Source organism: Pollicipes pollicipes, unplaced genomic scaffold, assembly GCF_011947565.3.
Source record: "Pollicipes pollicipes isolate AB1234 unplaced genomic scaffold, Ppol_2.1 Scaffold_6138;HRSCAF=7277_pilon_pilon_pilon, whole genome shotgun sequence".
Lineage (NCBI taxonomy): Eukaryota > Metazoa > Arthropoda > Thecostraca > Pollicipedomorpha > Pollicipedidae > Pollicipes > Pollicipes pollicipes.
Window position 1 is genome coordinate 20,469,333 of NW_023596818.1, and position 11,376 is coordinate 20,480,708.

At 49.0% G+C, this 11,376-nt stretch overlaps 1 protein-coding gene across 1 annotated transcript; it reads left to right on the forward strand.

The window, feature by feature from the left end:
• Positions 1–243: 243 nt before the first annotated feature.
• On the forward strand, positions 244–10,442 carry LOC119105866 (phospholipase A2). The gene is made up of 6 exons (XM_037229420.1): positions 244–417; positions 2,709–2,799; positions 3,706–3,827; positions 4,884–5,043; positions 8,146–8,295; positions 9,131–10,442. Exons 1-6 carry the CDS (start codon positions 408–410, stop codon positions 9,360–9,362), a joined length of 765 nt encoding a protein of 254 aa, XP_037085315.1. The 5' UTR covers positions 244–407; the 3' UTR covers positions 9,363–10,442.
• Positions 10,443–11,376: the final 934 nt, after the last annotated feature.

An 11,376-nucleotide genomic window follows, 5' to 3' on the forward strand; every position in this document is an offset into this window, starting at 1 on the left:
TTCCGTGCCATTGTCGGCCGCATCCACGCGACGAAACGTGACGGCTCAAAACCGCGCCCACACTCCGACCGGCGAGGTCAGCCAATGATCAGCCGATGAGCGAGCGGGTGGTGGCGGCACGCCCCATCCGATGATAACGCAGCGCACGGTGGAAACCACGCAGCCGCCCCCCCCCCCCCCCCCCGCCCCCGGGGAGGGCGCCGACCAATGACGTTGGCGCAGGCGTCGTCGGCACGGCCCAGACGGAGCACAGCCACCGATCGGCTGCTGTTGGAGCGGACGCAGCGTGGCGGCGACCGATCCCGGCCTGTGCCGCGGGGCCTGTTCTGGTGCCCCGTGACCCCAGCGGCGCCTGGAGCAGCGACCCCGCAGACCTGAGCACCGGCGATCTGACGTAGCGGCGCAGGATGTCAAAAGGTGAGGGGGACGCGTCAATCGCAAGCTCGTAGTGGGATTACACTCAGGCAGACATATCATAGCTTATGTACCTGACTAGGCAAGCCCTGCAGTCTTGTAAGCTGCATAGTGTTTTTTGCTTCTATAAATTTGAGTGTGCCGCAACGTTGCTCACTACACAGCGCCACTTGTCGGGTATTCAGTGCGTTAAAAGCCTGTGATTGGCTCAGCTGATATTGCGGAAGTTCCGCGGTCGAACGGAAACAGTGTGTCAAAATCTCCTCTGCAAACGTTGCCATCGAGACTGAAATGCCTGCCTTAACACGCGCCCGGGTGGTCGGCTGGATATCTTCGTTCGGGTGGGGGGGGGGGGGGGGTTGGCGGTCAATTTGATCCCCCTGAGATCTCGGGAACTAAAAGAGCTAGAGGCACCAAATTTATAGGGCGTGTTGGCGTCTACGTGAACCCACTGACGTCAAAGTTTGAAGCTCCTAGGTTTTGATCTTCAGGTTAAATAAGGTCAAACAAGGTCATATTCCAGGATGGTCTCCAAAGTACTCCAAGAGCCTACATAACTGTTTCTAAGCAAAGTTCACATGCTTATTTTAGATCAGTGACCTTGTTTGACCTTTTAAAGGTCATTTTGACCAAAATCATACAGGACTGCTCTGGGTTTTGCGTTTGAATAAGCGACAAGGATTACGCGAGACAGTATGTTTCTAAAAACAAGATGTTGACTTGGGTATCTCGGGTCAATGACCTATTCTGACCTTTAAAAAGTCCATGGAACATGTATAATGCAGTTTCTGCTATCGATAAATTCGAAATGAGCACCAGAAACCATCCGATACAGCAAGCCCTAGGGTAACAAAACAGGTTGGGTTTGACCTTGATCTGACCTTCATACCCGACCTTTGGTCAACATAACTTGCTCACCAAACGATCCGCTATTCAATTGTCTACAGCCATGTAAAATTTGGCGCGGCTACGCCGCGCCGTTTGGAACCCGCTCTGGAAAAACCTTCCGGGGGTCAATTTGACCCCACCCGAGCGCGTGCCAACCGAATTCCGAAGGCGACCAAAATCAGCCAATGATTCCGCCTATTCCTGAATAGGAGGAATAATGCACCCAAAGTTTACAATGGAGAGTCCGAAATCTGTCTCAGGCTTGAGAGAAGAGAGCTTATTGCATCGGACGTAAATTGTGCGGCTGAATAAACATGCCGCTTGTTCCCAGCTGCACGTTCATCATGCGCGTGGTGAGCTAAGGTAATGTCATCTGGCATGTGCAGCGTGCTATATGACGCATCAGGGACATGTGCAAAGAGACACGTGCCCGATATGATAATGAGCAGGGTAGCGGTCCATTCCCCACCCAAAGGTGATGGCTGGCAACGAGCATGTCATCGCGAACCTTGCGTGTGTGTTACAACGGGACGGTAGACTCACAGTAGGGGAGGCCAGGTCTAGCCATTACACGGGCAGGTTGGTAAAGAGCCGATGGAAAAATGCTGTGAAATCCGGTTACGGCAAAATTGTGGTGGCGGCATATGCAACTGTCTGAGTGTCATCTGTCTCAGTTTTGCATCGCCGCCCCTGCTGCTCTAAGAATTATAGTGAAAAGGATTTTGCGTGGACAGTAACTTCATGACATGAGTGATCTTGCTATTCCTAGTTGCCCGTCTGGGTCACGTCACTTAAATTTCCAAACTATTGTGAACAGTGACAACTCATTGAAATCGTTCTAACTTGTACTTTTAGGTTGAGTGGATCAAATTTACGCCAAACATGCTCTGCCTGTATTTGTTTTAAAATATGGTCGAGGCAAACTGTTACACCGTTATCTATGGTAAGAATTGACTGTTTTTTCAGAATGTCGTATATATATATATATATATATATATATATATATATATATATACATATATATATATATATATATATATATATATATATATACGGCAATGGAAATAAAGAGGAACTCACTGTTTGCACTCCTACAAAAACATACCCTGTTTTCGTGCTGAAAACGTGAGAACGTGAGAACTGAAAAATTGTGATAACATGAGGACGAAAACAAGAACGTAGCCTGGTACGGCAGTAGTTGCTAGATCAAAACTATCGTCACATTTAGTCCAATGTTTTGGATCGTCTTGATTCATATGTGGAGAATGGACTATTGGTTCCAAACACTATACATCCCCCTGATTTGACACAAAGACCGACTTGTTTCCGAATTAAATGTGACCAAGAAAATAACACCGTAAAAACTGTTATATTTAGATCCCGTCTTCCCCATGGCATAATTTCAGGTGCGTTGTTGCTGCTGGCCCTGCAGCTGATCATCACTGCCAGCAGTGAGATAATCGTCACTCGCAGCGTGATCGATGGACTCTGCCAACGGTCAGTGCTTCAAGTGTGCAGTTTGTCAGTGGGCACTTTTCGGTGATGTGTACGCTTCCACAAGTCTTCTCATACACCTTTGTGGAAAAACGCGTCATTATTGCGCTCAAAAGGCTGTTTGGCGCTGGCCTTCCGGCAAAGGTGCGAGCTCTGGGGTTGGAAAATGGACGTTGGGAAGAGCCTTTTCATGCACCTGCCGACGAATTATTTGAGCCCATGCGACAATTGACATGGGCAAACGCAGTCGTGTGAACAGTTCACAAGAGATGCCGATCTTGCTGGCACAGTAAGCAGGCCGAGTTCCAGTGCACACAATATTCTGACAAACGGTATTTGTTTTTGTACTAGAAGTCATGCGATTTTGGTTAAAACAAGACACAATTTAAAACTGGCTCAGTCAAGGACCCCGCATTGATAGGCTTTCAATAATCGACCGTCAAATAAATACATATGAACCAGCGGTAAATGTGGAGCTCAACGGATGTTTTTTATAATCTATTTATGTCCTAAGAGACTCTTTGTCTCCGTCTTCTAAGCGTTTCTGTGTTCGGGAGCGACTCACGCTACAGACAAGGGTATCGCAGCACCGAGGAATTGGCTAGTGTTCCACATCAAGAGCACTCTGGATTAGAGTTAGCTAACTTCACGCACAATTTATGCGAAGTCGCTCAATTCCAAAGGACGGAGGCTCTCCAGGAAAGGAGCCCGATACCAACTGCATAACATTTGGTACGAAGGGGTACTCCACTTTTGTCGGGGAATCGCAAATTCCCCGGAATTTTTTGGTCACGTCTATCCAACGCTTTGCGCGCTACGATATCAATCAACCCGCCAATGGTGCAAGCGAGGGAGAGCACGCTGTACAGCATCACTAGTTACCTGTGTGTTTTGGGATTTGCACGGCAGGATGTCGCTCTCGAGAGGGCACCGGATCTGTGATCGCCTCAGCAGGCGCAGGAGGTCGGCCGATGTGTCTGCCTTCGTCTCTGATGCTGCTATCGACAACCTGATGAAGTCGACGATGCCTGGTAAGCGCTAGAAAGTCGCCGGGATTTATCATGCGTGCCCGTTTCTGTGGTCCTGTCGGACGCGTGCGGAGCAAGATATTGTGCCTTATGATATTTTTTAACGCGCCACGGGTGTGACGCACTGCGCCATACAGCAGCTAAGCTCACTATTAGTGATTGAGCATTACTGCATAGCGTGATTTTCATCGCGTCGGAAATTTAGAAGTCACGGTGCCTTGATGGTCGATTACGTGAACCAAGGTAATAGCACCTGTGCAATCACATTACCAATAAACAGCCACACACGAACATCTGAGCCACTACCTTGAGTTGAGCGCTAGTAGGGGTATGGGTATACTCATATATCTACAGGGCCGAACCATCCCGACTCCCATACGGCTCATTCCGTTCCATACCTGGAGTAACTGGTGCGTTAGTTCGGCTGTGTATAGCATTACACGATTATTCCACCTATTTAAAGCCAAGCGATTGCTATTTTTGCAGATGTGCATACATCAAACGTAGTTAAATTTGTTCGGAATTTTAGATACATTTCCTTGATTCCCGTAAGCCGTGCTTGTGCCCAGCAGTCCAGAACCGAACGGCCTGGATTGTTCTGGACTGGATGGAACTGTTCTGTTCCTGGACTGTTGGACTGAGAAAGCCGTACCCTGTAGGCACGGCTTTCTCCGAAACGTATCTGGTAAATTTTGCTTTTCTAAACATGGTTAGCATTGTATAGCGGTCATATGCCTTGCCGATATATCGTCCCTCGCCTTACACTCCCCATGTACCAACGCGTTGTGTTGTGTTATTTGTAGGTGTCTTATTACCTAATGTACAAATGTCTCGGGTGTACAGCACTACTGGCCACACGCGAGCAAGTTATTACGTGCAAAACGCAATGGCGTATTTGCTATGGACCCTGTAGTGCAGTCCCCCACTTTATACATGAGCCCGCTCATCTGCATGCCGTCCGTTATGAGTGGGGCTGGAGAACGGCTCAGTAATGTCCAGGCTGTCATGTCGTCTGTCTGGGTCTTCACGAGGTGCCACAGCCGGCCCGTTCGCCGGCAGGGACCAAATGGTGCGGCGCAGGCAGCGCGGCCACAAGCTATGACGACCTGGGGCCGGCCGAAGCGACCGACCGATGCTGCCGTGACCACGACCACTGCCCGCTCTGGCTCGCCGCCGGCCAGACCAGCCGGGGCGCCACCAACACCATGCCCTACACGGCGTAGGTCACCCGAGAGCCAGTAACCCCACCTCGCACTACACGGCGTAGGTCACCGGAGATCCAACAACCCCACCACGCCCTACACGGCATTGGTCACCGGAGAGCCAGCAACCACACCATGTACTGCACGACGTAGGTCACCGGGGAAACAGCAACAACACCATGCCCTACGCGGCGTAGGTCACCGGAGAGTCAGCTACCCCACCATGCCCTACACGGCGTAGGTCACTGGAGAGCCAGTAATCTCACATCGCACTACCGGAGATCCAACAACCCCAACATGCCCTGCACGCGCTGGTAAAAAAACAAAACAGCAACCCCACCATGCCCTACACGGCGTAGGTCACCAGAGAGTGAGCGACAACACCATGCCCTTCATGGCGCAGGGGAATGGAGGGTCGCCACCATTACCGCGCCGCAAACGTCGCAAATCCGGGGCACGTATGTTCTGAGTATGAGCAGCACCAACCGGTTTGCAGACGGAACAAAGACACCAGATCCGCATTCCGGTGGGGTTAGAACTGGGCTGGATCGTGAGCAGTCCTCTCGCTGTCGATCTTGCATCTCTCCCCCCCCCCCACCCCACCACCTCCTTCCCCCCGCCTCCCTTCCCTGCCACTGTATTCTACTCCAGCCGCTTTCGTAATGGCAGGCCCCTGTTCCGCCACAATGAACGCACCATGGGTGTCGATTTCTCAAAATGATAGGGGCCAAAGTTGTGGAAGTTGCCAAAAGGGACAGGTACGAAAAACTTCTCAGATTTCATCGACTTGTGCTCTGGTTATCCATACATATTGGTATATCTTGGCAGGATGTTACTTTTATGCATGTTTGACTGAAACGGACCGCTGGCTCCTTATCGCTTTTATGCATTGTTGGAGCTTCCGGGCTTTTGACTTAGCAGTACCGTTAAGATCAAAGATGGTTTGTGCAAAATCGCACACGCTCGTCAATCTGTGCATTCTTGCGTGTCAAGATACCATGATGTCGTCGGAGAAATATAGATAGCACAAGAAAAACGTTTTGAGCTTTTAAGGATAAAGACTGTGCATCACTTTCTTGAGAACGTCTTTTATACGGAAAAGACAACTGAAGTAGGACTACATTGAAGCAACGCAAAATTCTATAGCTACTTTAATGCATTTAAAATACACCCATACCGAAGCGCTAGAAAGATATGAACGCATTACCACAATTACACATATTGTGCTTACCGCCCGCCACCTAATAACTCAGGGTTGTACAAGACTGTATTTATTTGTTTAAGGTTGGAGAGTTAGTTAATAAATGTGCTGTCCCAAATTTGAAGGCGTCTTCTGTCATTGCAGGTCTGAAAAATATAAGTGCTGTCCGTCAGCTGTCGTGTCAATGTCCTGTCATGTTCGTGTCGGATGTGCTCTAGAGATGCCTCGTCACGTAAGCACATCGTCAGGCGCCGGAAAAGCGTCGCGGTTGCGTCAATGTACGGAATGGAACTAAGTTTGCAGCCCTCGTGATTACGCGATGGGGAGAGAGAGAGAGAGAGAGAGAGAAGAGAAGAGAGAGAGAGAGAGAGAGAGAAGAGAGAGCTAGAGGAGATCGAGACGAGAGATAGAGATGAGCGAGAAGAGATAGATAGAGAGAGAAGTAGAGAGCGCTAGCTATCTGCTCTCTAGAGCGAGAATGCTCGATCTCATGCGAGCAGCTAGACGAGCCGCTCTCTATCTCGCTACTCGAGAGCAGAGAGACTCCTGAGAGAGAGAGAGAGAGAGAGAGAGAGAGAGAGAGAGAGGCTACATTACGTTGTGAAGGGCAACACTGACGTTCTGCCGACGTTATGACAGAAGACGCCTTCAAATTTGGGAAACCATATTTATTAGCAAACTTTCTCCAATCCTAGACAAATGAATAAACTCTTGCACAAACCTTGAGTTGTTAGGGACTGGGTGGTAAGTACTATAGATGTAATTGTGGCAAAGTGCTTGTGTCTTTGTAGTGTTTACGTTAAGGGTGCATTTTGTATGTATCAAAGTAACAATATCATTTTTCTTGCCTCGATTTGGTCTTATTTCAGCTGTTTTCTCTTAACGGTAAACACGTTCTAGTGATAGTCTAGTCTAGTGATACACAATTTATATTTTCAAAAACCCAAAGCTTTTTTCTTGTGTCATTTATATTTCTTCGACGATGAGATAAGGTTCCGAAACGTGAGAATATGCAGATTGACGAATATATGAGTGATTCTGCACGGACTATCTTTCATCTTAACGATGTTGCCAAGTCAAAAGCCCCGAAACAAAAACGATGCATATAATACTCGTCAATGGGGAGTCAGCGGTTGTTCTCCGTCGAACATTATATATATATATATATATATATATATATATATATATATATATATATATATATATGTAGCTATGGGTGTATGTGCATATTTTATGTGTATATCAACATTTACTACATGTTCTAAAGCTAATGTTCATATCCACAGCAATCGCTTATGGTGGCCTTGCAGTTTGAATGTGCTCTTTATGAGCACAACACTTGTGTGTAACAGAACGTGCGCAGTTATACCCCTTTTTTCCAAATTGAGGTGTGAAGTTTAGGTATAATATACCATGTGTGCTTAGGCAATTTTTATTTATTCGTTCATGTATTTACAGGAATGTACTGCCCAGAATATACGCAGCAATCGCAACCCGTTTACACACATGCTTTCCACATGCCACTATTTCATCGGCAAAAGAAATGGCTTTCACTTTATGTAAAACAAATGCAAGCATTTTATGTGAGTGTTGGCTAACGGGTGGACGAATACGATGACGCGTCTGAGGGAAAAACCGTATATTTAAGTATATAAGAATATAAGCATAAGAATAAATGTGTCTGACTACCCATTCCTGCAAATTCATGTGGACTCATTCTTGTAAACTGATGTGTCGGCTTCGACATGGTCTATGCGTTCACAACTGGTCAGTTCCTTTTCCTGTTTGGCGCCCTTTCCTGTTTCCTGTTTATCTTCAGTAGCGATATATTGGGAAAGACCGACAATTCCGTAGCATTGCAACATGGTGTTTGCTCGAAGAACGACGGTGCATCACATTAATGAGATATGATTTCCAGGTCATCTTGTCGATGCGACGCCAGTTTCTTCCGATGCCTGCGACGAGCTCATTCTCCGGCTTCCCAGCTTGTTGGAGAGCTGTTTTTCAACGTGCTGCATCCAAAATGTCTCGTAACAGTGCGCAACGCCCGTCAGGTAGCACCACCCAGGTACGTATCCGACGATGGGCGTATCGTCTGGATGTCTTTGCTGTTTTTCCTGGTCAAGTGCTGCGTCGGCAGGCCGGTGAAGACAGGGTTAAGGACAGCAGACCGGGAGGTAGCGCGCCTTGCACGAACACAAAAGAAACATTAGTTTTAAGCCGTCACGGAACAGGTGCATTACATAAGCCACCAGTCCGACCGCACGTGCTCGTTGAGAAAACCAGCCATACCCATGTAACTGCCCGAGACAACTGCAATTGTTTCCAACACGATTTGGCGGAGTGACTGGTTTGGCTGCCATCACCTCTCCAGCGTCCGTCACAGAAGCTGTGTCTGATACAGTTGAGGCTGTTTCGCCTGCCGCTCTTCTCCGAAATGCTCAGACATCCATACGTTCTGTCGAAACATCAGCCGTAGATCTTTCCACTGCACCATTAGCCAGTGGCATATCGCCCGCTTTCCCAGATATCTGAGATCCCCGCTTCCAGGCGAGGAGCAGGGAGAGGGCTCCGAGCCCCCAGATTATGCAATCACACACAAAACAACCGCCAGTGATGAACCGGCGCGGAACAGGTGCATTACATAAGCCACCAGTCCCGCTGCATTTGCTCGTTTAGCAGAGCAGCCATACCCATGCAGCTGACCCTGACGCTCGAGATAAATGCAATTATTCCGAAGGTGATCTGGTAGAATGATTGGCGTGATTACCGTTACCCACGCCCCAGCGTCCGTCACAGGCCTGCGTCATCAATATCAATCATTATTTGAGTTAGTGGCGAATGACCCACAAAGTCCTCTAGTTAATTGTCCTCATTGGACTGACATGTCACATTCATCGCAGGCTTGAGGACGAGCGCCATCCCGGTGAGGACAGAAGCGAGTCTGGGAAGGATTGCAATGAGCGCAATGAGGACTTCAATGGGCCTGATGAGTGGGGCCGGCTGGCGCTGGTGGAGAGCAGCCTGCAGGGTCAGTACCCCGACCTGCCCAAGCACGACACCCAGCTGGCCAGAAACGCCGAGGATATGGCCGCCCAGATGTTGGACCTCCTGATCCAGGGTCAGGAGCCGTGATCTGGACCTCCTGATCCAAGGTCGTAAGCCGTGAACTCGGGGCTTCTGATCCAGGGTTAGGAGCCGTGATCAGGACCTCCTGATACAGAGTCAGGAGCCGTGAGCGGAGGGGCTTATAATTCAGGACCAGGATCCGTGACCGGGACCTCCTGATCAAGGATCAGGAGTTGCGACCGGGCCTCGTGATCCAGGGTCACGAGATTTGATCAGGTCTCCTAATCCAGCGTCAGGCGTCTGATCGGGTCTCCTGGTCCAAGACCAGGAATCGTGACCGGAACCTCATCCAGGATCACGAGTGCCGTGAGCTGTGAACCTTCTGATCAAGAGTCAGGAGCCGCGACACAGGTGTCCTGGTCCAGAGTCAGGAACTGTGGGCGAGAGCCTCACATCATTCAGTCACGGTTCCTGCATCACCAGGAACCGTGGCTGCACTCCTGATCCAAAATCAAGTGCCGCGACTGGACCTGGTCTCGGAACAAAAGAGTAGCGATTGGAATCAATGGAATCGTGCTTCCTCCTTCAGCCAACCACTGTTACCCAGGCATTACATTCGTACGAGTGTGCTCTACCCGAGGTCGTAACGTGGTCCTTATAAATGTGTATGCAAACAAATATGAAATGCGTTGTCTTGCGCATTTATGACAAGCGTCGTAGTCAAAACATTTAGTTGTCAGTAGCACCATCGCAAAGTTTAGGACTTCAAAAGACTGGTTAACTGACATCACGCGCATTGCTCCGGACCGCCTGCACTCCGGTCCAAAACGGCAAAAAATTAGGTGAAAATCCGGACAAGGCTGAATCGCAAATCAAATGCAGTACATTCAAAAAATTTATTCCTGTTCACTTGCACATTAACTTAGCAGATCAGTTGTGTCTCAGACAGGAAATGGAGTCATTATCTACGGATTTCATCAGTAAAACACGTCATTGCTCGTAATACACTCAGCATAGCGTCCCATGTGGTGCATGCATGATACGCGCGTATAACGACTGACAGGGCATATTTTGACGCTGTGCAATGCTGCTGTGCCATGGGAAAGTAGGCCGGTGGCCAGCTGAATAAATCGAAACCACATCTCATGTCCTGTTTTAATTGCAGTGTTTCATTGCTTCGACATTAAGAGCTACGCCTATTGACATTCCACGATGCGCCATGTACTGCAACGCCACGGTGGGTCACACATATTTTCATTCCACATATCACGTTATGGAGAGTCACACGCCGAGTCATATCACGAACGGCGCTTTGTGACTGTGATGGCGAAGCGGGATACAGGTGTTGTCATGTCACGAATAGGCTCCTGTTGTCCGGTTGGGTGAATGGCTGGGCCAGGAAACACAGTCATTACCATGGTGCACCGCTCGTCATGGCTTCAGAGACCACATTGCCCGAGTCCTCCCCCTGCTGCTTTGAATACGTCAAATTTGGGAACAACAAAAACGAAACAATGGTTCAAACTTTCCTTGAACTGCCTCAGAAGGCAGGCGATCCATCGGCATGATTCACATGTCGTGTCCTACTAAATGCGATCATGCTTTTTTAGTACACAATTGGTTGACATATGCAGAGTTAAGTCACCTTAAGCCAAGCCCAGTCAGCGGTGTAGTCAGGAATTCGGGGTGGAGGGGACAAAATTGGATACAATGGAGCCGCTTCAGTCAAATGTGGCCGCTTTAGCAGTCACCTGCTGATCGCTTGGAGGCCTGTTTTGGGATCCGGGGATCTGTTTATGCTCGGCGCTCCATTTTGATGCCTCGGGGACCCGTTCTTTGTTCATTTGTCATATCGGCACCTTAAGCTACCAACAATTACTCCAGGGACCTCAGGGCTCCCTCGCCACCTCCAGGCGGGGACCGGGGGAGAGGACATGTCTTCACAAGCCTCCTTCCCTGGGCACCCGAATGAACCCAATCACCACTTCATGTTTAACAGCCACGCAGTTTTGCATGGCGTCAGGTGAGGTTTGCAACATCGTCCAAGCTCAGTGATAGCCGCAGCCAAACGGCAGTTTTT